This window comes from Artemia franciscana, chromosome 17 (assembly GCF_032884065.1).
Source record: "Artemia franciscana chromosome 17, ASM3288406v1, whole genome shotgun sequence".
NCBI lineage: Eukaryota > Metazoa > Arthropoda > Branchiopoda > Anostraca > Artemiidae > Artemia > Artemia franciscana.
Genome location: NC_088879.1, coordinates 5,901,122 through 5,928,646, shown reverse-complemented (window position 1 = coordinate 5,928,646; position 27,525 = coordinate 5,901,122). Strand labels below are relative to the sequence as shown.

The following is a 27,525-nucleotide window of genomic DNA, read 5'->3' as shown; positions in this document are numbered from 1 at the left end:
TCAGATCTATATCTCATTATTCTAATGATTGCCCTTGAGCTTTGTTGATGGTGATTGCCAATCAAGCATTCCCTGTGTCCCCGTCGTCATTTATATATCCCCCCTGTGCCCCCGGCGTCCCCGTTGTAGTTGTGTTCCTGTGTCCCGGTCGTCATTTATATTCCCTGTGTCCCGGTCGTCATTTGTGTCCCGGTGTCCCAGTCTGTAATTTCTCTTTGAATGTCCCGGTCGTCATTTGTATTCCCTGTGTCCCGATCGTCATTTGTGTCCCGGTGTCTCGTCTGTAATTTCTCTTTGAGTGTCCCGGTCGTCATTTATACTCCCTGTGTCCCGGTCGTCATTTGTGTCCCAGTTGTCAATGGGAAAAACAATCCGTATTCAGATCTATACCTCATTATTCTAATGATTGCCCTTGAGCTTTGTTGATGGTGATTGCTAATCGAACATTCCCTGTGTCCCGGTCGTCATTTATATATCCCCCCTGTGCCCTCTGGCGTCCCCGTTGTAGTTGTGTCCCTGTGTCCCGGTCGTCATTTATATTCCCTGTGTCCCGGTGTCACAGTCTGTAATTTCTCTTTGAGTGTCCCGGTCGTCATTTATATTCCCTGTGTCCCGGTGTCCCGGTCGTCATTTGTCCATGGGAAAAACAATCCGTATTCAGATCTATACCTCATTATTCTTATGATTGCCCTTGAGCTTTGTTGATGGTGATTGCTAATTGAACATTCCCTGTGTCCCTGTGTCCCGGTCGTTATTTATATTCCCTGTGTCCCGGTCGTCATTTGTGTCCCGGTCGTCATTTGTGTCCCGGTGTCCAAGTCGTCATTTGTGTCCCGGTGTCCCGGTCTGTAATTTCTCTTTCAGTGTCCCGGTCGTCATTTATATTCCCTGTGTCCCGGTCGTCAGTTGGATCCCGGTTGTCCATGGGAAAAACAATCCGTATTCAGATCAATACCTCATTATTCTAATGATTGCCCTTGAGCTTTGTTGATGGTGATTGCTAATCAAACATTCCCTGTGTCCCGGTCGTCATTTATATATCCCCCTGTGCCCCCCGGCGTCTCCGTTGTAATTGTATCCCTGTGTCCCGGTCGTCATTTATATTCCCTGTGTCCCTGTGTCCCGGTCGTCATTTGTGTTCCGGTGTCCCGGTCTGTAATTTCGTCAGTCAGCAAACATGACGTCAGTCGACAAACAACTTCATGACGGCATAATGCTCAATCCTTACAATGACGTCAGTCGACACACAAACATGACGTCAGTCAACAGACACACACAAACAAACAACTTATTTTTATATATATAGATTTTACTTTATGTGTACTATTAGTATTTTATAATTTTATATATTACTACAACTTAACACGTTGTAATATAAGGCTCAGGATAGCTCTAACCAGATCAGATCTGCTGAATGGAGGAGGAGGGGCTGAATTATTGGCAACATGTTGGCTATCAGGAATGACTTCTATAAAAATTTCTTAAGTTTTATTTGGGAATTAAGCATTTTTTTTTCTTCATAACAGCAATAATTATGCATAAAATAATTCCTTGGGAACCTAAATTAAGGGCTCTAAAGGCATTATTTTTAATTGTTTAATTGTTTCTTTTATATTTTAATATTTCGTTTCGTTTATACTAATAATATTTTACTATAACCTATATAATTGCAATGTATTAAGCTCTGATAATTATTAAATTGAAAAAAAACAAGTTTTTTTCAATTAAAAGTAAGGAGCAACATTAAAAGTAAGGAGCAACATTAAAACGTAAAACGAACCTAAATTTTTGAGTAAATGAGGTGGGGGGTGCTCCTCCTCAATACCTCCCTCTTTACGCTGAAGTTCTTTAGTACTTAAAAAAAAACTTCTTATTGCTCTAAACGTGTTTCAGGAGTCGTTCTTAAAGAATTTGGATAGAATTCAAACTTTAGCGTAAAAAGTGAGCTGTTGGGGAGGAGAAACACCCCTTATATACGTAATAATATATGTTCAGTTGAAAAAACTTTTTTTTCTAAATATAATTTCTGATTGTTTTTTTAATAATGCTAGGAAATATGGCTACACCTACACGGAAAAATCTCTCCTCTCCATGAATTTATTCTTTAGACAATTCAATCCTGGTGAAAATTTACTCTGGACAGTTACCCTTAACATCTTCACGCGTAAAATTGAGTCGGCAAAGAGAAAGCTAGACATCAGAAGAACTTCGTGTAGGAATTATGTCAAATTCCCCCTTTGTAAAATATCTCCTGGAAAATTTACCCTATGGGAATTCCCCTCCCCATGGAAAATTTTCCTCGTGGAAAATCCCACCATAAGAAAATTTACCCTTCCCCCTCCCTCCCGAAAAATGTATGCATACTTCCCAATAACAAATACTACACATAAACAATGGGCAAATTTTGTAACTTAAAGGCCTTTCCCCAGGGGCTCTGGGAGGTCGTGATATCTCCAAAAGTGTAGTTATTCTGCCTTTCAACTATGCTGAATCAAATGGCTATCTCACAATTTGATCGAACGATTTTGAGAAAAGGGGGTAGGGGAAGGGGCCTAGTTCCCCGCCCATTTTTTGGTCACTTAAAAAGGGCACTAGAACTTTTTAATATCCGTTCGAATGAGCCCTCTCCCGATATTCAGGACCAATAGGTCAATATGATCACCCCTGGGTAAAAAATAAAAATAAATAAACATACATCCGTGATCTTTCTTCTGGCAAAAAATACAAAATCGCACATTTTTGTAGATAGGAGTTTTAGACCTCTATAGTATGGTTCTCTGATACCCTGAATCTGATGGTGTGATTTTCATTAAGATTCTTTGACTTTCAGAAGGTGTTTTCTCTTTTTTCTAAATTCTAGCAAATTTTCTTAGGCTCATAACCTTTGATAGTAACACTAAATTTAACGAAACTATATATATATATATATATATATATATATATATATATATATATATATATATATATATATATATATATATATATATATATATATATATATATTTATATATGAAATCAGCATAAAAATTTGATTCTTTGGATATATCTGTTGGAATTTAAATTCTGTTTTTTAGAGTTTCGATTACTATTGACCCGGGTCGCTCTTTACTTACAGTTCGTTAATTGTTTTAACAACTGTTTAATTATTTTAGCATGTTGACGACTATAGGACTCAGTGTATGCTCATACAAGACAGAATATCTTAAATGGAGGGTGAGGGGGCTGGGACATTGGGAAAATGCTGGCTTTCAGGAATGATTTCAATAAAAGAAGTGGAAACATTCCAAAGGCCACGGAAGAAGATGGAAAATCTTTTTATTTAAAAAAATGGCTATATTTTAACAAATGCTGTAAAGAATCTTGTTTATACATTTTAAGATAAAAGTAAACAATTAAATATGGTCAAACTTCAAATATGTTTAAAAACGATAAAAATATAATAATTAAACAATAAAACACGTCAACAAGAAAATACAAAAAGGAGATCAAAGACTAAACCACTACTTAATGAGAATTACAAAGTTTATTAAAATCAAAAAGCTTTATTAAAAAGTTTTATTCAGCTCTGCGGCCGCGTAAGTTCATAGATGCCACTACTTTGAAAAAAAAATCACTGAGAATCGCCTAGTTTTGTAAACCACAACTGGTTTACAAACGACAGTACTAGTTGTGTTTGACTATTCAAACACAACTAGTACTGAATTCAGTACTAGTGAATCGAACTGTGACTACTCTAATCCCCAGCAATCACATTTTTTACTTCGTTTTATTTTTCAGTTCTTCTGTGGTATTTTGCTGGAGTGGCAACCCTGTTTCTGTGATATTTTGCTTGTGATTTTTCCGCATCACGATTACATGTTGCATTTTTTTCGCCAAAGGCTATGTGTTTTTTAAAGTGACTGCATCTTTTATCTCTGATTAAAAATTATTGCCTCGGAGTAGGCGTAGACAGAGAAAATTCTAGCCACTTCCAGATTAGTTGCTGTGCATCTATGACCTCTCCGGGGATGTTGATATGTGAAAATGTAAGAGGGTTGGGTAAGGGGGTTATCAAAATAGTATTTTGAGTGGAAACACACAAAAAATGTATTTTTCAGTTAAATACCGAAAAGAGATATTTTTGAAAATCTAAAGGGGGCCTATTGCTTCCCCCCTCATCCTATCCAGCTTCAATTGACGTCCCTGGGCATTACTCCTCTGACGACGGAAACGCATCCATTTTTGACAACTCATCCATTTTTTGCTTGGTCTTCCTAAACAATTAAGACATTACCACTTTGTTTTTTTGTTGTTCTTTTCGTACTTTATTTTTCTCAGGGTCGTTTTACTACATCTTTTTTTGACTGTAAGTAATTCAAAAACATTTTTCGCGAATTTTTTAGTAAATATTTTAGGGAAGAAGATGAAAATATCGCATAACCAAATTTGGTCAATAGTTTTAGTTCTTGCCAGTTTCTTTTTTAAACTACTGATTAAAATTTTGATTTTAAGCACGGAGCTCACAGTTTTTTTCAGTCATTTTTTTAGAATTGGCCTATCTAACAATAAATTTACAACTAAAACAACTTAGACATAGTCTCCCCCATAATGCTCTATGGCCAGGAAGGAACAGGGGGGGGGAGAGAAAAAAAGATCAAATCTCTCACCTCAAAAATTCCCAAAATCACAAGCTAAGCAGGAAAATACCGAATGATTTCAAACCAAGAATTCAATAAGACTCAAATAACCATCAAACCTCAAATAACCATCAATCCTCAAATAACCATAACTATAATCAAAAAATAACCATACCAAATAATAATCAAATAATATCAATATCTATAACCATAATCAAATAACCATAAGACCTCAAACAAATATCCAAACCAAATCTAAAAATATCAATAAATTCGGAGGTTTTTGAGTGGTTTTAATTTGGAAGTGTTTTCTCTTCAAAAGAAAGTCGTTCTGGAAAAAATACTCAAATCGTTATTGATATTTATATCGTTATTTATTTATATAATTTATATTATTTATATTATTATTTATATTATTTATTTTATTATTTATCTATTATTTTTATTTATTTTTTATTATTTATCTATTATTTATTAGATATTATATTATTATTTATCTTTATTTCTATTTCCACAGGCTGTCGCCCAATGACGCCAATGAAGGGAAGAAGATAGCAAAGAAAGTACTTCCGAAAGGCAAAAAAACTAAACCAACGGGAAAATGATAGTTGATTAGTTCTAATTTTTGTAAAATTTGTCCATTTGTTTCTGCTTTTCGTTTATTATAATAAAACCGTTTTACGAAAATATCAAAATTATAGGGATTTTCATTTATTCTTTTAGTCTAATTAGTCTGAAATGTGGTTAAGTTTTAACGCTAAGCTAGATATGGAAATTTTATGAAGAGTGGAACTGACGCTAGTGTCGAATAGAAAATGACTACTGCCATTAAATATTTAATGATTTTGCGCCTTTGTCCTACCCTAAGCTCTCCAGGTACTTTTGAAAGTAGGGGAGGGTGATGACAGCAGAATTGTGTCGCTAGTAGACCTACCTGCTCAATACAGAGTTGCCAGTGCTAGTTTTGCTACCTGAAAATATAACTAGCCGATTTTTAGTTGGAATTTAGTCGGTTTTCCGGGGGAAAGCTTCCTGACTCGTCTATACCCTGGTCGTTGAAAGCAGGGTAGTGAAAGCTCAGTTGAAAGCAGGGTAGTGCGGTTTTCTAACCCATCGTCAGTGGCAGTTTTAGGGGGACAGAAGGGCACTTGCCCCGGACACAGAAATTTTAGGGGTGCAAAATCTCAAATAAATAATTTAACGGCTGTAATGATTTTGTAATCTTGAACTTTTATTTTCATTAAAATAAAGTAGAGGGAGCAGTTGACAGTAAATCTAAGCAAATTGAATCCAACATTTTTATTTGTCCTATATCTTCATCACCATTTTTTGAAAATAAAAGTAAGTAGCAATAAAAGTAAATTATTGTGATCATTTAGATACCTTTCAGTTGTTCCACAAACTACAAGACCTGAAAAAAATAATTCAATGCCTACACATCTCCTTAAAGAAACCTATAGATGTGTTAAAATTAATTGCGTAATGTGGAAATAAAGGGGTCTTCGCAAACGTAAAAGTTGCCTATCAAATATTATTAGCGATTGTGTCAGTGACCAGTTATGAGAGATCGTTTACCTTATATCTTCCATAACTAGGAATGGCGGATAGGGCGTCTACGAAACTTCGCCATACATCACAGAGCTGCAGCCGTGAGGTCCTCCCATTGTGGTTGAAGAAACATCTCTCTTCTTCTCAGATCCTGTTTATACTGCCGTTACAAGGTGCGTCTTGGACGACCTTTTTTTGTGTTTCTTCAGGGCACTACTCATAAAATGTACATGGGAATCGATCCTTTGGCATTCGAAGGACGTGGCCTAGATACGTCCATCTCCTACTTTTCAAAAGGTCAGCAACTAATGGTTGGCCGGTTTAATGGCAACCTCTTATGTTGGTGACCTTTTCCTGTCATGATGTGTTCAGTATTCTTCTAAGGCACATGTTTTCAAAGGTTAGGTCGCATTTCTTCAGTTGGACATTTAGTTTCTAGCCTTCACTTGCATTGAGAAGAATGCATATCACATTGCTGTTCATGACGCGGAGCTTCAAGTGCATATAGTATTCCCTACTACGCCAGATTGGTTTCAATTTGATAAAAGCTGATGTTCAATTGCTTTATCTTTGCATTTCAGTGTTAACGGAGAGTCAGATGTGGCCGTGCTCTTTGCTGTGAGAATTCCTCAGCAGGTGTTCAACCTTTTATTATTTTTCGTAGGTCAAGCAGCCCTACCTGACTATGACCATATAAATGAAGAAGAAGCCATCTAGATTCACCCCTTCCAAAGTCACCCATTCACCAAGGTGCATCCATATTTTATAGCATTTTTTTAAATGATAAATATACTGAACGTGGATTTTCAGAACGCAGCACGGCGGATCAGCACCCTTCTGGAAGATGTTCAGATGACCTATCGAAGCGTCATGAAATGTCCTGCGAATGAAGATACCATGAATTGGGCATGTAATACCGTTGAGAATATATTCTATTAGCTTTTTTCTTTCAGATATGGTCAACCCCAGCAAATTTACCCAATGGGGATTGAGTTGCATGGGGTAAATTAAATAGAGGTTGAGTTGCACTGGGATTCAAGTTGATTGGGGTTGGTTCAGTCCTGGCTGAGGTAAATAGGGGTTGTTTGCACCAATATATATATAGTAAATGATATCGGTTTATCCCTTGTGACCAAAGACGCGTCCACTAGGCGTACATAAGAAGGTTTTCCCACGTGAAATACCTTTAAGAGTTTTTTTTTTTTTTTTTTTTTTTTTTTTTTTTTTTTTTTTTTTTTTTTTTTTTTTTTTTTTTAATTCAATGGCTAGGAATCAAGCAGAACAATCTACCGCCAGCCCCCAAAACACGAAAAGAAAAATTAAAAGAAATCCTATAGGATATTTTGGGTATTTTTTGAAATATAAGTAGAATATTCCAGAATCCGTTCTTTTCTTCATTCTTTTTATTTGTCTTATTTTCTTTTTGGCTGCTCAATTTTGAATTTCGTGGGAATTTCAGAAGGGACAATTTTCATCGTGGTAAATCCCCACCTATCACAGTTTTGAAATATCACCGACATGGAATTCCTTTCAATTGAACCAAACTACCTCGCAGACTATTCCAAAGAGAACTACAACGTCTTGGTCAACAAGCTCGATCGCGTATGCAAATAGTGCCTTTTGATTTAGTTCTACATCCGCATGAACTTTCCAAAACGTTCTCAACATATCCTGAGAGTTTCACCTTAATACCCTTAACCTTTTTTCAAGACACAAGGTCCAACATGCCCCAATTCCTATTGTAAACAGTGGGTAACTCTCAGAACTTACAGCCCTTGCCCCAAGGGCTGTAATGGGTATGTTATCACCAGGTGTATAGTTATTGGACCTTTCAACTATAGAACAAAATGGCTACCTCAAATTTTGGACGGAGGGCCACTAAAAGAGCCTTGGAGGGAGGATGGTTGCTCTCCGATCACGTTAAACTTGAAAAAGACACTAGAATTATCAATTACTAATTGAATGAGCCCCACTCCGAAGTCTAAAATCATTAGCTCGATACTATGACCCCTGGGAAAAAATAAATAAACAAGACATAGGGCTCATTTCAGTCTTTACCTAGGCTTAGGCTACCTAGACATCAATGAAAGATAATATAGATAGGTTACATTCTTGTTTGAGAGAAAACAGGCATAAGATTAACCTGGGTAAGTCAATTTTTTTTCGTCTCCTTTTTTCTATTTTTTGTAAGAAATTGTAACTCATTTTTGAAGTTTAAAGTGTGTTTTATCGATTAAAGAGAAATTGTGTAAATACATTTTGTTTTCTACACAGTGCAAATAACGCTATGGCCTTTGATAGGTATCATGTAGCTCCGATTGTGTGCGTCAAAAAAGCGTGTTTTCATTGCTTAGTTCAAAATTTTGGAAAACAATTATGCGTTTGAAAATTTTGGTAATACCTTTGAATTCTTGTTTTCAGCTGGAGAATTTTTTGGTGACTGTTTTAAGTGGAAAGATTATTTCGGTCTTTAAAAAAAAGTATTAGCAAAGTAATAATTCAAATAGCAAACTCGTGTGATGTAAAGGTCTGAAGAGACCTTTTTTTGCATTATTGTATAAAAATAAATATGGATGTTCATAGTTTTGCTACAGATTTAATACTTTATTTAGCCTTAGTCCTAGTCAGATTTATGACTAGGAAATGAACTCTCTATAATAGAATGTACCTCTCCATGAATGGTTGAACTGAAAAAAAAAACTGAGAAGATTATATACATTGTTACTTCAGTTAATTGATTCGTTCTGGATATAGGTTAATTTTAAAATCGTGCGACTAACTGATTAGTCATATTTTGTCTTTTTAAATTTGGACAACCTAGCTACATGAATATTCTGGCTGAAAACTTTTGACCATTTTCCAAACGCAACTATTCCCTTCGTGTTCTGAATCTCTCAACCATATGTAAAAATCGCGGTAGCTCTGCTTCCTTTTGCAGTAATTTCTCATCGTTTTAAGTTTGACTGGATTATTTATATCTCTGTTCGTTTTAGAATCCATTGATTCGTTTATGGAAGAATCTTTTAACTTTGTATTTGACGTGATTTATTTTTTGAATTTTTGTTTCGTATTTGGCTTTCATATTTTCATTGAGATTTTTTTTTTTTTTTTTTAATGAAGGACTATATTTCTGATCGTATCAGGTTTTAATATGGCCCCCTACTTATTTTGAAAGGTTTTTTTTTAAACTTGTTTTAGATAAAAAATCATAGAAATTCAGAGTTGTGCCTTAACCCATCCATATCTTTGCAGTTGAGCATTGATTGAATGTGTTTACAGGTATAATTCCATGTATTTACCGGCATGTTTTTGTGAACGGGTGGTTGTGATACTTGATAGTGGTCTATATTACGCTACTTAATGCCAAACAATTATAACTAGACATTTGCCTGTATGATTATTGCGATCGTGGAAGATTGCAAGGCGGTTTTATGATTTCAAATTATTTGGGAAATTCACATAGGGAGCACTTGATTCACAGAATTATGGGTTCGAAGCTGGCTGATGCAAAAATCTACTTCAGAGGTAACTCTCCAATGAAAATGTTTCCTGTATAGTAAAGATAGTAGTTCTAAAAATATTCGCTGGGGGAATATACTGTGGGGGCACCATCAATTCTTGAAAAAAAGGACAATAGTTAAATTAATCATGAATGAATTGTTAGAATATTCATGGATAAGTGTTCTTCTCTATTTTGTAATTCAGTTTTCTACGTTTTATATGGCTAATATGAGGCTATATTTGCTTACTGTACATGGTGTTTTGTTAAAAGTAATTATATATTTGTTGTGCTTTTGTTTGTTTTTTTCAGTCATACTCTATCTCCTTTACCATTTTATTGGTGGATTTTTAAATACATTAAATAAAAATAAAATGTATCCCTTTCTTCGATTGCTGCTATTCTTAAAACGCTTTTGTGGGTACATAAATCACGGCACAATTTTGGAACTCATGAATATCCGCAAAAGAAGGGGATAAACCAAGCGTTTTCCACCCATCGAAAACCAAAGAGTTCAAAATCTGAAATAACATACTAATTTTCAAAGTAAACGAACAAAAGAATTTACTTTAGGGGTAATTTGATGACGTAGCTCATTTTAATTCTATTCACTTGAGCATGAATTTTAGCTAAAAAATCTAAAAAAAAAAAAATTCAAATGCGCCCTTTTGTTACGCATATGATGGTATAAAATGAAAGTTGCTAGCGACATGAATGACTTTCTTTTGAAGATGGACTAATTAACGCTGGTTATAACAAAACAAAAGACTTGCCCTGAATTTCTTTGCCTAGTAGTAACATAGCAATCCTCATTAGCCTGACCAACTTTGCCAGCCCGGTACGATTGTATTAGGTACAAATGAGAGCTCTTTGTATAATTTGGCATAATCATAATTTCTCGGAACAAAACAATTTTTCCGGTACGTTTGGGTCTTACCTAATCCTTTCAGACTCGGAAATCTGTTCAAGTTTTAGTTTATCGGAAATTTTCTTCTTGTTATGGGGAATTTTTAGCCTAATGTTCAAATGGTACAAATTGATATCTTAAAGACAATTTTGATCGGAAAGTTGGTGCAGTTTATTTCAAAGCGTTGGTAATGCTGGGCATGAGAAAACATTTAGAAGAAAGAAAGTTTTTTTTCAATTTTAGAAACGGGATTACAAATTTTAAACGATTAACAGACATATTAGAATCCAGTCATTGTTTTTCTAGTCATCACCAAGGTTGGTACAAATCAATACCCTGCGACACAATTTTAGCGGGAAAACTAGCACTTTTATTTCAAAGCATCGACAATGCTAAACCATGGAAGCAATCTAGGAGGAAAGAAAAGAAAACTTTTCTCTAATTTATAACAGTATGTAGTTCTAAACAAATAAAATAATAACTTACAAAAATAAAACAACAGGGTTTTTCTTACTCCTTCAGACTTGAAATCCTTTTCAAGTTTTAGTGTGCCGAAAATTTAGTGCTTGCTGCAACGAACTTTTAAACTTCTATTCAGATGGCGTCAATTAGTATCTTGTAGCACAATTTTAGTCGGGAAACAAAAATTGATTTTGAATTTCTGGCAATACTGAGCGTGACCAGAACTTTAGAAGAAAGAGAAAGAAAGGTTTTTTCTTTCTAATTTTAGAGGAGAAAAAAAAAAAAAAAAAAAAAAAAAAAAAAAAAAAAAAAAAAAATTTTTTTTTTTTTTTTTTTTTTTTTTTTTTTTTTTTTTTTTTTTTTTTTTCTGCAAAGTAAGCTTGTCACGTGAAAGAAGTAATGGTTCCTGGTAGTCCTGGGAAGGGTGGAGGTTGTGGGGGAGTTAGAGGTGGACCCACTGTACCAAATTTGTTGGCTAAAGGTCATGATATGACAAAAATTACTGACACTAATGACAAGGGTATGTTAGTCCCTCTATCAAAGACTTCTGCTGGATATCTAGGGCGTAGATTGGCTGTAGCTCTAGGAAATGATTATGGGAAAATACTCCCACGTATAGGTCCTAGAGGCTCTCTTGAAGTTGTTCCAAAAAATCTAGACATTGCTAATAAGATCTTAGGCATAAGGGATCTCACATTGAATAATATAGTGATCAAATTTGAAATGAAGCCAGAAAATATGCTATACTCAAGCAGAAAAGGAGTACTATACGTTCCCAGGGACTTAGCTACTCCTGAAGAACTCTGTAAGGAGATTCAGCAAGTAGAACAGGTTACAAAGGCAACTGTACTAAACCCTCATCCCACATCTAGAGATGGTAAACCATACACTAGCTACACTATACATGTTGACTTCTCTCAAGAAATGGATTTTCCTACAATAATTCCTATATGGAGTGCCCTCACTGTGGTGAAACAGTTCATACCAAAACCGTTGAGATGTTTCAAGTGCCAGAAATTTGGCCATAACTCTCTAAACTGTTGGGGTAAAGATACTTGTGGTATTTGTGGAGATAATCACCCCATGACAGCTTGCCCTGAGTTAAACAAAAACAGAAATGAACAAAAAGTAAGATGTGCAAACTGTAATGGACAGCACACTGCCCTCAGTAAAGAGTGCCAGGATTACAAGTTTAGAGCTGCAATTCTGAAAACGTCAGTCACAAAAGGTATATCATTCAAAGATGCAGTTCAAGCTTTCACTGACACCAAAGGGAAGACTCTGCACACACCACCACCAGCTTTAAACTTTGAACATTTTCCAGTCCTTGTTCACCCTTCAATCCCACCAGAAGCAAAAATACAGGAACCAATTAACAAGGAAGTTGTCTTACTGAGAGAAAAAATAGACCAACTAACCACAGTAGTGTCATCATTGTGCTCACTGATTGCTTCCAGTGTAAAGTTAAGCAAAAGCTCGAAGTCAGAGGTACAGAAGATCCTGTCTTCACTGAAGAAATCTGAATCCTTTGTTTCTGGAAATGAAACAGACTCAGAGGATGGTATGGATGAAGATATCTTTGTTCCAAAGAAAATTTTGTCCTCTCCAGAGAAAAAGACATTAAATAAGCGTGTTCATAAACAAAAAATCAAAGAATGACTACAAGGGTAATCCAACTAAACATTAGGGGAATGGGAAAATCAAAGGTAGTAGAATTGAAAAACCTTCTAGTGAGGAGTAAGCCAGATATTGTACTAATTCAGGAAACTTTATTGAATGAACAGAAAACTTCCCCAAATTTTAAAGGCTATAGCATGGCTAGATGGGATAGGAAGACAGGACCAGGGGGAGGACTTATGACTTTAGTTAAGGATAATATCCCGTTTAAAATAGTAGATGATTTTACCCCAGGAAAAAATGAAATTGGGATTATATCTGTCAAAGAGGATGGAACGGATAACTGGATATCCGTTATCAACTATTATAACAGGACTGCAACTGACTTTGATTTTAAACAGTTCAAAGATGCTTTTCAGAAATGTAATGAGAGGAAAATAATTGCTGGTGACTTCAACCTTCATAACCCAATGTGGGACTCAACATCTTCTCCAAATAATAATTCTAATTTACTGGCAGATTTTATTACTGATCCTCAAAATATGGTTTGTCTTATCACTCCAATAGATCTAGGTACTAGGCTAAACCCCTTAAATGGGAAGACTTCTACTATAGATTTAACAATTGCTTCTTTAGACCTTTCAGTTGACTTTGAGGTTATTATACCGTCACCCTTTGACTCTGATCATTTCCCAGTGATGTCGGTGCTTAATTTTTCTGCTTATAGACTTCAGTTAATGAAGTCGGTGAGTTGGAAGTTCCGCAAGGAGTCCTGGCCTGAATGGCAGAGAGAGGTAGACTCGGATCTGACGGATGTTGAACTACCTACCTCTGTTGAGGAGCTTAATGAGAAGTTAACTCAAGTTATGGTGAATGCTAGTGAAAGGGTATTTGGGTATGTAAAACTTAAAAGAAAATCTAGAAACTCCACACCAGGGTGGAATGCTGCATGCCAAAAAGCTTATAAGGAACGAAACACGGCAAGAAACAAGTTTAGAAGAAATCCTACAGTTACAAACAAAATTGAAATGAATGCAAAACAAGCCATCTTTAGGAAAATTGTTCCCCAAGAAATCAAGAATGGATGGAAGACTCTAATTGAGACAAAGTTTACGAAGACTACATCAATCAAAGAGTTGTGGAGGAGCTGGAAAGTCTACACTGGACAAAGGTCTTCCCCAATATCTGGCATCATGATACACAACGGAACCACTGCCGCCACAACACCCGAGAAAATAAAACTTCTGAAAGAGTATCTAATTGCAAACATTCCTCCACAACTTTCTACTCAAAACCGACCCACTATGCAACCTACACAGGTCTTCCCTAAGAATGATATTGAACTTGTAGAACAGGATATTGATACGATTATTAAAAAATTAAAACCAGGGGCTATGGGCCCAGACAGGATTCACAATGAGATGCTGTCCAACATGTCCCCCCTGCTTAAGGCTTCTGTCTTAACTTTGTTTAATAGGTCCATCAAGGAAGGTTATGTCCCATCGCTTTGGAAAAAAGCTGCAATAATACCAATCCTGAAACCCCAAAAGGACCCTACATCCCCAAAATCATATCGCCCAATTGCCTTGACTTCATGCCTCTGCAAGCTAATGGAGAGACTGATAAAAAAGAAAGTTCTACCAGAAATTGAGAAAGTAGTTCAGCCAGAACAACTAGGCTTTCTGCCCCAACGCAGTACAATAGACTGTCTTGTGAGGCTTGAAAATCAAATAAAACAGGGATTCCGCCTAGGAAAAGAAACTCTAGCTGTTTTCCTTGATATGACTTCAGCATTTGACAGAGTGAATATCCCTACTCTAATGGCAAAACTAAAGAAGCTAAATATTAGCCCTCAAATCGTGGAATGGATTGGTAATTTCTTGACTGAGAGGAAAATAGAAATAACTTTAGAAAATCATTCGTCTGGCTTTTTTAGTGCTCCAAATAATGTGGGTCTCCCCCAAGGAGGGGTACTAAGTCCTTTATTGTTTTTAGTATATTGTCACGATATAAACTTAGATACGATACTGGGTTGTAAACTATACTTATATGCTGATGACATTGCAGTAGCTGCCTCCTCTCGAGATAGGGGATGCCTTAAGGCTTCAGTCCAAAAAGCCCTGTATTACTTAGAAAATTGGACAATGGAAAACTACATGTCATTTTCAACAGAGAAGTCAGTAAGTGTTCTTTTCTCAAGGAAAAATCGAACAAATGCTCAACCCCCCATTGTGTCTTTAGCAGGAGTGGACATCCAACATGCAGAGAAATTTTGCTATCTAGGAGTCTTACTGGATTCAAAGTTGCTATGGACTAACCACATCGACTATCTTGTTGGTAACCTGAGAAGTAGGGCAAACTTTGTCAATGCAATCTGCCTCTCTAAAAGAGGAGCCCCATATTCTTGTGTTTCAAAACTAATTGGAGCAACAATCACCAGCAAACTGGACTATGGTAGCATGTTCTATAGGGAAGCAACTAAGCACAACCTCCAGAAACTTGATTCAGCTTTTAATCAAGTTCTCCGACGAGCTCTAGGCTGCTTAAAAACCACCCCCACCCCAGCCCTCTACTGTGAGCTTGGCGTCACATCACTTCAGAGGAGAAGAAATAATCTTCAAGCCCGTTACTTTCTAAAAAAAATGGGATCAACAAATCATATTGTTTATAAAGAATGCATTGCTACATGGAATCAAGATCTCCAGTTTAGACCAAGGTTTTCCCCTACAGTCTATAAATATTCTTGTCTGATGAGTAATGCTGGCCTTCCAGGCCTAGTTCCAACCCCAAATATAGATGACCTTTCCTCACGCTTCAACGGAATAGGTAATGTAATTAATTTAGCTCTAGATAATAGAATTAATGATTCAGGAACAATAATTTTAAAATTAGAGTGGTATAGGCTGACTCTGCAATGGACTGACTTTACTCACATATATACTGACGGATCTAAGTCGGAAATGGGTGTAGGCTGCGCTTTTGTAGTCCCGTCAACTGGTACTTCTTGCGGATTTAAGCTACCTGACAAGCTTACTGTTTTTTCTGCAGAAATGATTGCTATTTATCAAGCACTTCTTTATATTAAGTCAAACGGTATAGTTGGTAGCTTTTTGATTTGTTCTGATTCTCTATCTGTATTAAATTACTTAGCTATGAAACGAAATGATGCCAAAGAAACTGCTGCACAAATTGAAAAAATAGTTGATGACCTTCTAATACATGGTTATGATCTACAACTTACATGGGTCCCAGCACATGCAGGTATTCCTGGGAACGAGTCAGCTGACAAAATGGCAAAATGGGCTTGCAGAAATGGTGAATTGTTGGATGTAAACTTGTCCCTGAGTGAATATATTCAGGGTTATGAGGCCAAATCCGCAATTGATGAGAAAGCTGATTTCACAAGAAAGTCCACTAATACAATCTTGGATCTATATGATTTTAAGCCTCCTCCATTGGACCTAATTCACAGTGAGAGGAAAATTGCCACAACAATATTTCGAATCAGATCTGGCCATGCTAAAGTGAATTCTGTTCTCTTTAAATGGAATTTGGTTGACTCCCCAAATTGCATTGTATGTAATGTATATGAAGATGTCCGCCATGTTATAATGTCGTGTAAAAAGTATTATATCCAGCGTGAAATATTAAAAAGAAAAGTTCTAAAGCTCTTTGGTGCCTTTACTTTCCGTGCGGTGGTGGGTCATTCATCCGCCCCTCCGTGGGCTCGTAGGGTGTCTGTTTCTGCACTGGGTTGTTTTATTAGAACTTCAAGTTTATTCGATGTGCTTTAACAGTCTTGGGTCATGTTGTATCAAGTCAAATGTTTATTAATGTATTCAATATATTGTATAAGTTTAATGTGTTTCCCACGAACTTTAATGTAAATTGTAATTTACGGCTGTAAATACTATAGAATTAATTAGGGTGGTCTGACGTAGGTGGCTATACTAGTGGAAAAAATGGTTTGCCACCAATAAAGAATCTGCAAATAACGATTCTAAGTGATTCACTAATCTGAAAGTAGTCATCGTTTCTTAAAAATTCTCCATACACATTGTCTGGACAAGATTGATACGTACGTGACGGAGCTGATTCATGCTCCAAAAACGTTGGAATCAACAACAACAACAACATTTTAGAGGAGTAGCCTAAATACACAAACATCTTAGAGTTTGGCCATTGTTTTTCTAGTCATCACTAGGGTTGGTAAAGCCAAAGGTTTGTTTGTCTATTTCCTAGAGTGATAAAGATTCTTAGCATTACTGGGGGTCATATTGTGTCCAGCCATAACAGGTCATTAGTCCTACCAATGTTCATGCATTGTGATACACTTAACTAATTTGAGTAGGTGTTTCTAAACTGGTAAAAATATATCAATATAGTGTTCCCAATGTTCAGAAAAAACACTATAAAATCCTTAAAACTAGCCTAGTAAAAAAAAAAAAAAATGGAAATAGCCTACCTGTATCAATCCCTAGTAAGTAATACCAATGAATCCCCCCACTCAGTGGCCTAATTGAGACTATACCCAAAATCATTTGTATAGAATAAAGTTTCATAAGGCCTAAGCTTTTTTTTCAAATTGACTAAAGTGTAGGCTATGGACAATTAATTGCATATAAATATATGTGTTGGGGTATATATTTGACTGTTATGATTTTTTTTAAAGTAAACTAGTTTTCAAAATTTTATAGTGTTATCTTCTGAAGAGTAGGAAGGCATATAGCCTACTGATACCAGGCAATATTATGATAATTCAGGGCTATTTTAGTGTTATCTTCTGAAGAGTAAGAAGGCATATACTGATACCAGGCAATATTATGATAATTCATGGCTATTTTAGTAGGCTATATGGTTTCTTTTAAAGAGAATGTGTTAAGCAAATATAAATAGCCTAGTCTTGTGTGGCTCATGCTTTTTTCTAAATATTATGGTCACTATTCTCTTTTTGTTCTAGCACAATTACTTGCCAAAATGTTTGGGGGGGAGCTAGTGATTTTACTGACCATCTGGTCAGTTTTACCAACTGTTTTTTTTTCAATAATTAGCATAATGTCTGTTTCAATTAAAGTATGTAAAATCACTGCACAAGTCAATAAAACAGCTACATTTACCACCCAAGATTCAGATTTTGGTGTATATCATGTCACTATTTTAATACTGTTTATTTAACCAAATGGAAAATTTTGGCATCATCCATAAAATCATGGGTTAATGTTGGCAAAACTACCACAAACTCACCATTATGGAATTATTATGTATTTTTACATTAGGGGGGGGGGGAGCATAGCATATATTATATACAGCAATGGTTAGTTTACATATTTAGTATATGCTATGCTTTACCCCCCCCCCTAATATGCAAATATATAGACTGAATTTGTTTCTAAACTATTACAGATTCACAATTTCAAATATCGGATCAATGAAAACAGAAATGATTGCAATTCTATATGTGTAAGTACCAGAATATTTAGGCTAGAGTAACACCATAATGGTGAGTTTGCAGTAGTTTTGCAAGGGAGAAAAGATGTTCCAAAAGTCAAAATGCATCTATTAGCAATAGTTTCATGACCCAAAACAATTGTTCAGGTAATACCAACATTGACCAAATCATGGCAGGAATTGCTAAAAATGCTGCATTTGCAAATCAAGTTTGAAATTTCTGTAGATGACATGTCAGTATTTTTGGGGTCTTTATTGAACCAAACAAAAAATCTTAGTGGCATTAGATAAATTGTGATGCAAAGGGCCACAATTTTACTGACTTCTTTTTTACTGAGTGACCAAAAATCTGGGGTTTTCCCCCATATATGATGTCCCTGGCACTAGGGCTTCTATTTTCAACTCAATATGGATATATTCATCTAAAAAAAACATCAAGCCATTCAGATTCAATCCAAGGTACATGAAAATATGAAGATGATTCTAATCTGGATATTTTCTTTGACAAATATTCCAACTCCCCTTCTGCTGTTTGCTTGTTCCAGGCTATTAAAAGGTTGAAATCTAAAAAATACCTCATATCACCTTAAATTGCACTGACCAGCAAGATAAGGGGGTGCTGAACCTCAGTTAGTCTTCAGTAATAGGGATTCCAGTATTATTTGGCAGGATCTCCAGTAATCCAGCAGTACCCACTAATTTTTTTTCTAGAAATACTTGGAATTAGAGAAGCTTGTGAGACATAGAATCAAAGTTGGTGCAAATTTTTGAAATATAGTGTACAGGTTCTATCAGATTTGTTGAAAAAAAAAATCTCCTTTTTTATACAAGTTTACATTTTTCTCTAACAAAAGCACGAGCAATATTATAATTCCATTTCAGTGAATTGATAGACCTGAGACTTATAAATCCACATGATATTACTTTAAATTGCAACTTGGATCAATTGAAGGATTTTCCATCCTGTAGCATTGCTCAGCATTTCTTCAAAAATTGCCAAGTGTATTGTTTTGGAATTATTTTGAATATTAAGCTGGTTTGATTGATTAGGGTTGATGCTCTGGTCTGGGACTCCATGGTGTCCCATTCCAGCCTCCATTCCTTATTGCTCCACTCCTTGTCTAGTGAAACTTTGAACTCTTTGACAGTCTTACTGGATACAGTATGATCACTCAGGGAGTTCCATGGGTCTACAACCTGGTTGGTTTGGAAGTGATGGTGTTCCCTCCTCTGAGCATTGAACTTTATGAGCTTCTTAGAATGACCCCTTGTTTGCTGTGATGAATCAATGAAGAAGAGACCATAAATTGGATTGTTGTGAATCAATTTGTAAGTGTTAATCATGTCTCCTCTTTTTCTTCTGTAAGTCATAACCTTAAATTGCAGCTTGGAGTGATATAAGGATTATCCTTGTGATGCTCCATGAAAAAAAAAATTCGTTTGGTGTAGATTATGCCTGTTAGATTAGACTCTTGTGGAGGACTCTGCAGCTTCCCAATTGTAAAGGAACTCCTGGCAGAGCCATTCCCTATGAAGGTGGGACTTGAACATGTCAGTTGAAGTAGCAGAAACTGTTTCTTCAGAGAGCTGGTTCCACATATTGATGATTCTTTGGCTGAAGAAGTGGCATCTATGTCTACTCGTGGGAACGCTGCATGGAGAGCTTCCATGAGGAGTCATGCTGCATAAGTTCAGAGTTTGCAGTCACATTTGGCAAGGAAGATGTTGGCGCCTGTCTACTATCTTTGTTGTTCTTCTCTGTACTTTCTCTATTGTATCCTATGATAAGATTAAATTATGATAAGAGAGATACTTATCACAAAGATAAGTATCTTGTTCTTTGGGTACAAGACACAGCTGCAGAGAGAATATATACCTTAGTAATGGAGCCTGGTTGCAAGTTTACATTTTTAGCTTGATGGAAAATGCTGTTGTAAAATCTTGTAAAATGCTGTCCAGTCTGGGGCATAGGATCCTAAAAGTTGGAACAAAACATCCCAATCTTGGGCAGATTCAGTCTTAAACAAGTTTTGTGAAGAATAATAATTTTGTTTGCCACAAGCTTCAGTGATGTCTGTCATCAAGTATGGTTCTGGAATGTAGGTTCTTGGAAAGACTGTTAAATGCTTTCTAGAGGAATCATCTATGAATTTTTGGGGTACCCTGTGACTGACTATATTTCAAACAGTAAGCTATACAAAAATGTGGTTGTATCCTGCTTTCTAAGGCTATAATAAGAGAAAAGAGGACATTTTCTGCAGATGAAAAATGACATATTGCCAATTTGGCCAAACAAAAAGGAAGCTGTCCTTGAATGGGGTGGAAATAGATTATAAGAAAGGATTTAAAGGAAATTGAGACTTCTGGAAGGGTGTAAAGAGGGAAACCTTGAATAGGCTGGGGTAGAAGAGGAGCCTGTGTTATCCTCAAGTGGCTTTGTGTTGCAGTGAGAGTTTTAGTAGTAGTAATCAATTAGTCCCTGGTCTGGCACATTTATGGCAACGTTGTTGATACATTCACCTGCTTTAAACAGTACTAACCTTCAAACTTATTATATGTCCAAATTTAATGGTGTCATTACTGTTAGTATAGAGGTTGCAGCTGTTTTGAGAATTGTAGTTTTGTAATCATGTAATTTTCAAGACTAAAAAAGATTTATGTGTGTTGATAAGTCACTTTTATTCAATGGAGAAAAGTTAAAGTTAATTAGTGGGTTGATTTACACTATGAGGACTCTGTACCAGACAAATCAACTGGAATACTGATTAAAATATGGTCATAAGAGAACCAGCGTTACTGAATGTTCTGGTTGACCTACTTTCAGTAGTTTTTCCAGAAAATATAAAAAAATGTCAACAAAGTAATTATTAAAGACAATAAAATAAACTTGTGTGAGAAATCTGACACCTTGAAAATATGAAATGATAGTGTGTTATTTCTACAATTTTCTATGCTGTTTTCTTACACCTGAGCTGTAACTGAGATTTTTCAATGATTCAAAGCCCTGTTTGAAGCTGTTCAAGCAAATAAAAAAGATTCTTGCATTGGTACATAACAATGGACAAGACATGGGCTCACCACTACATAGTTGAATCTAAAAGATTTTCAGCAAAGCAAACAGAAGCCTTTGAAATTTGTCTGAAGCAACCAAAGCCTCCCCACCTAGTCTACTCTCTAAAAATTTAGCCCCAGAAGTTATTGGCTTTCTGTTGACATGCAAAAGATGCTCCAGGGGAAGAAATTTGGGTCAAACAAAAAAGAGAGTGCCAAAACTGTGGACCATTCTGGGACCAAAGCCAAATTGTTTGCATATTGTTTACATTGACCAACTGTTTACATAAAGGGTAGCAAAAAGTTAGAGAAGAACTAGAATGTATATATCACTCTTGAAAGAGAGTATGTTGATGAATAAAGTGAAATTGGAAAAAAAAAACTGTTCCTTTAGTGCAATCAGACCCTTATTGAGTGATGGGTTATATATGCTGTAAGAGCACTAGGGATTTATATACCCTAGCTTCTTTCTTATCAGTACAGCTTTATTAGAAGTTTTCTTTATGGTACTTTTACTTTAATCCAAGTTTCATTGGTACTTTTGCTAAATTATTTGGAGCATCCATATTTTGGTTTCAGTAGAGTCTGTGTTCTATTCTGAACAAAGCATTATAATTATACAATTCAGAAAATTTCAGAGTTGCTTCCAGTTTCACTACTTATCAGCCCCCCTCCCCCGCTATTGCCTGGATATAGCCATAGGCTAAGATAGATATCTTAATTTACACTTTGGTACAGTATAATTTTCTGTTTGGCAGTAGACAAAGGTGTAATATAGGCCATAAATTGGATAGGAAAGAGGGTGAAGTGTTCTACTCTCCATTCAATGCTCTTTTCAAAAGGTTGTAATCACTGCTGTCTTTCTTGCATCCTTGCCACCCCTCCCTATTGAGCCAGGCATAACCCAGGGCTATATTCGAAGTGTACAGATTTGGTCATTATCTTTTATGCTTATTTTTTAGCAACAGCGTTTTTTAAATGGCCTATATCTGAACCCATTGTGCAGGTTGGGGGGGGGCTTGTATATCCAATGTTAGAAATTATTATATTTGGAAAGAACTTAGAGAATTTAATTGTGTATATTCCTTGTTTTCTGTTATGCCCTGACTTTACCTTTTCCCAGTTCTGTTGCTGAATTGCAACTAGTCATTTAACACAAACAAGGATTGGTTTGTAATTTTGTTTATAGAAATGTATCTGTTACTGGCTTTTTAACTTTATATCAACCTTGCCTTAAGAGAATACTTCCTACTGTAAGCATTGACTGTAGTCAATGCTTATGTTGATCAAAATTCAACTTTAGTAAATATTGTAAATGATTTTGAAAATAGACATAAATACCTTAAGTCACACTTGCTAGCAATTGGAGAGTCCTTTGGTTACCAGTTGAAGAAGATAGTGTACTCAACTTGTCAGTCAAGTTCCAAACTGTTTACCAGGGCTCATTGAGCAATTCCTTGTCAACTGATATTTTGAATGAATCAATAGTGGTAGAAGAAACTGTATGCTCATTAATGGTGTTTAAGTGTATGGTACTAATTAACATTATTTGAAACTTGTCATACTGGAAACTGGTGCTAGCATTGAAAAATCATTAACGCCATCTATCATTTGGGTGAACTATTGCACACTTGGCTTTTCAGGTATTTTGAGATGCTATGGAGGGGAGGGGGGTAAAGAAGGCATAATCCTACCAATAGTAGGCCGCTCAGCTTAAAGTCAACAACCCTGCTTAACCTGTCAAGAGTTTTCCAATCTAACTTGGGCCTACTTTTTAGAGTTGATTAATGACCTTAGATACTTCTTGAAAAGAAAAAGATGTTGATTAGTTAATGCCTAATTATGTTAATTACATTAAATTAAATGTTTAATTAAACTAATTACATCAAATGTTTAAACTAATACGTAATTAAACTAATTACATTAAATGTTAATTAGTTAATGCCTACAGGGTAGTTTTAGCTGTAATGTACATACCTTTAATGAGTTAATCAGTATTACCTTTAATGAGTTATGAGTATTAACAGTATTTAAATGGTATGCTCATTAATGAACAATTCCTTGTCAACTGATACTCTCAACTCTACTTTTTAATACAGTAAAACTTTAGCGTAAAGAGCATGGCGTTGAAGAGGGAACAGCCCATTTCATATATGGGGTAATTTCTGCTCGTTTTAAGTTTTAATGTCGCTCCTTACTTTTAGTTAAAAAACTTTTTTTTTATTTAATTTCTGAATGTTTTTTAGTTAATCCATGTTTTGATTTTGGCTCTCCGCAGATGAATAATTAAAGCGAAATTTCCATATTTATTTATTTGGCTAAATGGCTTTCCCATAATTTTGATCGAATGATTTTGAGAAAAAAAAACGTTTTCATTAGTAAAAGATATACGTAACTTACGAATTAGCTTACGTAACAAACTTCTATATTCGGTTGTTTTTACTACGTATATGAGAGGGTTTGCCCACTCGTTAATACCTCACTCTTTAAACTAAAGCTTAAATTTTGTCCCCTGAATCACAAAGGCCATAGAATAAATAGTTGAAATTACTAAAAATACTTTAGCGTAAAGAGTGAGGTATTAGGAGGAGGTGAAACCCTTATATGCGTAATGTTTTCTGTTCGTTTTAAGTTTTAGTCCTACTCCTTACTTTCAGTTGAAAAAACTTTTTCATATTTATTTGTTCATTGTTTTTTTTAAATAATGCTAGAATATACTGCGCCCCCATCATGGAAATCTTCTTCCCCCATGACCAATTCCTTCATGGAAAGTTTCCCCCACATAGCCCCCTCTTCTCAACCCCTCCTCCCAACTAAAAATCCCCCTGAAAACGTCTATACACTTCTCAATAACCATTACTATATGCAAACACTGGTCAAAGTTTGTAGCTTGCAGCCCCTCCCACGGGGACTGTGGGGGAGTAAGTTGTCCCGAAAGACATAGTTATAAGGTTTTTCGACTATGCTGAATAAAATGGCTATCTCAGAATTTTGATCCGACGACTTTGGGAAAAAATGAGCGTGGGAGGGGGCCTAGGTGCCCTCCAATTTTTTTGGTCACTTAAAAACGGCTCTAGAACTTTTGATTTCCGTTCGAATGAGCCCTCTCAAACAATTATAGGACCACTGGGTCAATACGATCACCCCTGGAAAAAAAGAAAAAAAACAAACAAACAAATAAACACGCATCCGTGATTCGTCTTCTGGCAAAAAATACAAAATTCCACATTTTTGTAGATAGGAGCTTGGAACCTGTACAGTAGGGTTCTCTGATATGCTGAATCTGAAGGTATGATTTTCGTTAAAATTCTATGACTTTTAGGGGGTGTTTCCCCCTTTTTTCTAAAATAGGGCGAAAATTTCTCAGGCTCGTAACTTTTGATGGGTAAGATCAAACTTTATGAAACTTATATATTTAAAATCAGCACTAAAATACAATTCTTTTCATGTAACTATTGGTATCAAAATTCCGTTTTTTAGAGTTTTGGTTACTATTGAGCTGGGTCGCTCCTTACTACAGTTCTTTACCACGAACTGTTTGATTGGTCAATCACTTAGAAGCTGAACAATATCCAACACAAAAAATTACGAGTGATAAAATACTAGCAGTGCAGTCTCATGTAACTTTTATCTTTATCAAAAACTATCACTATAATGTGCCTTGAACATTAGACTCGTTGATTTAAACCAGGTTACAAATTATATTGTTTTTTATTTTATAATTCAGTATCTCTCCAGAAATGAGCAGTATTTAAAAAAAATACTTGCTGAATTGTAACTGACACACAATTCAAAATATCGCTTTATTTGAGATATAAACTGTTTTAGGACCATGGAAGCGTTGTCAATTTTCAATTAACTTGCTTTTCAGTTGATATTTACCATCATTTTAACTGCTCTGTCTTATAAACCAGCTCTGCTTTTAGCTGGATGTGGACTTTTTTTTTGCTGCTAATTTTTTTTTTTTTTACTTTTAAAGGTAATTTCAAGCTTTTACGCTAAAACTTTTTTTTTTACTTTAAAAACTTTTGTTACTTTTTTTTACTTAAAAAAAAACTTTTTTTACTCTTTTTAAAGTAAAAACTTTTTTGCCGCTCTGTCTTATAAACCAGCTCTGCTTTTAGCTGGATATTCATTACTTGGACTTTTTTTTTGCTGCTATGGTGTAGCACATCAAAATAAAAACATTTTTGCCTCCTTTTCATATATGAAGAATCCGGATTTTCTAAGATTTTTGTTTTGGTTGTTTTCAGAACTTTGAAGTTTTTAGGGCAATAGGCCTACCACAATTTCTTCAGTTTTGCTACGTTTAACCGTGTTAATAAAATAAGCAAAATAATTCCTAAAGATACCTTCAAGGAAAGCTATATCTTCTTCTTCTTATAGGAAAGCTATATCTTCTTCTTCTTATAGGAAAGCTATATCTTCTTCTTCTTATAGGAAAGCTATATCTTCTTCTTCTTATAGGAAAGCTATATCTTCTTCTTCTTATAGGAAAGCTATATCTTCTTCTTCTTATAGGAAAGCTATATCTTCTTCTTCTTATAGGAAAGCTATATCTTCTTCTTCTTATAGGAAAGCTATATCTTCTTCTTCTTATAGGAAAGCTATATCTTCTTCTTCTTATAGGAAAGCTATATCTTTTTCAGCGATTTGTTGCCATATGCTTTTAACTTATTTTTGCTTATTTTTTTACCCACGTTACTTTTTCTTAAATTTGGTACCGGTACTGCCAATAACTTCATATTTTGTTTTTTAATTAAAATTGGATTCCCAATTGTTCCTGGGGTTTAAGGCATATATGGTCCACTCAAACAATTCAAACCATCAGTTCATATTCACCGTCCTTGGTAGGTTAAGGTTATGGTCCCTCTTTGAATTTTGGTTTTTTTTCTCTGCAGTCTGGTTTTCTTCAGCCCAATATGACAGCATTACTATCAATCGATATAAGAGATTCAGCTTAGTCCATTTATAAACAGACGCTCTTGAAATTTGCTTTGTCTTTTTTTTTTTAGATTGAAACACATGTTGAAAAGCCATCAAAAATATGTCAAAATAGTAAAATTTCCCTTTTTTTAAGAAAGTGTACATCATTCTCTTAGAGAAAGGCGAAGTCGCACGTTTGAAAGGGAGCATAAACCAACGCGGCTTGTCACGTCACAATAGGCAATTTTGAAGAGCTCTCTTACAGTACTTTCGGAATAATAATATTCGGCAGGAGAAATTTTCCTTGAGGGAATTTTCCGTAGGAAAAACTTTCCATTGATGGGGAGGCGGCTCGAGGAGGTGGATTTTCGGCATGGTCTGAAAAACAATAGGAAAAAGGGACATTTTACACCGGAGGAATTTGCTAGAATTCCTAAACGAAAGGCCTATGGTTTTAATGTTCTAAAGGATAATGACAATTAAGAAAATGTACATCATTCTCTTAGAAAAAGCCGAAGTCGCACGTTTGAAAGGGAACGTAAACCGACATGGCTTGTCAAGTCACTATAGGCGATTTTGAAGGGTTCTCTTACAGGACTTCCGGAATAATCATCTTCGACGGGAGAAATTCTCCATGAGGGAATCTTCTGCGGGAAAAACACGTATGATTAAAAGGGAAACTAAACCAAAACAGCGGGGGGCAACAAATTAGTGCAACGACCTAAAACACCTCACATGAAAAAAGGGGGGGGGGAGAAACTAGTTGGCTATTTTATTTATTTTTTCTGTGATGAAGGGGACAAAGGTTTTTTCATATCTGGAAGTAACGCAGCGAATGGGGGACAAAACTGGGATAGGCTCAGAAACAGCTCGAGGCTGTCGTAATCTGGATGGTGAGGGACGTTTGGGGAAAATACTTGCCGTCCGAGGGTTCATTATTGCATTTTTTGAAAAACGGAGGCACAACGACGACCTCCTTTGCCCAAGGGTTTCCAAACTAGCTTTTTTTAGGAGCAGAGAGTAAGGCACCTTGCCTTCTTTGAAATTATTCGCAAGGCTCTTTTTTGGATTGACTCAGTTTTGTCTGATTCTTCACGGGAGATGCCAGGGTGCCAAACTGGACAAGCATATTCAAGATGCGGGCGGACAAAAGACGTGTACAACCTTAAGGAGTGAGAAGGGGGACGCTATATTTATTTAGGAGCTTAAGGAGGGCGATAGACGCATTAGCTTTATGGATGATATCTTTAACGTGGATATCCCACTTTAAATTTGAAGAAATTGTGACTCCAAGTAATTTAACCGAGGACGCATAAATTTCAGGAGGGATAGGATTAAGGAAACAAGGCGAGGATTTGAGGAAACAAATCGGCATTATCATGGACTTAGAGGGGTTTACTGTCATATCTAGGTCCAAAGCCTCACTTCCAATTTCATTGAGGATACTCATA

At 35.7% G+C, this 27,525-nt stretch overlaps 2 protein-coding genes across 4 annotated transcripts in view; both read left to right on the top strand.

The window, feature by feature from the left end:
• The window catches only part of LOC136037741 (ubiquitin carboxyl-terminal hydrolase calypso-like), a 94,475-nt gene extending 89,164 nt beyond the window's left edge, over positions 1–5,311 (top strand). Inside the window, exon 9 of the mRNA XM_065720520.1 lies at positions 5,134–5,311. Within this exon, the coding sequence (XP_065576592.1) occupies positions 5,134–5,221 (88 nt within the window). The 3' untranslated portion in view covers positions 5,222–5,311. The remainder of the gene's footprint in view (positions 1–5,133) is intronic.
• An 11,473-nt stretch (positions 5,312–16,784) lies between these two features.
• LOC136037738 (NPC intracellular cholesterol transporter 1-like) overlaps positions 16,785–27,525 on the top strand; it is a 160,623-nt gene continuing 149,882 nt past the window's right edge. For 2 of the 3 annotated variants that reach the window (XM_065720516.1, XM_065720518.1), the window contains exon 1: positions 16,785–16,870. The gene's annotated coding sequence lies outside the window, so the exon portion shown is untranslated. The remainder of the gene's footprint in view (positions 16,871–27,525) is intronic. The other variant, XM_065720517.1, reaches the window with a different exon arrangement.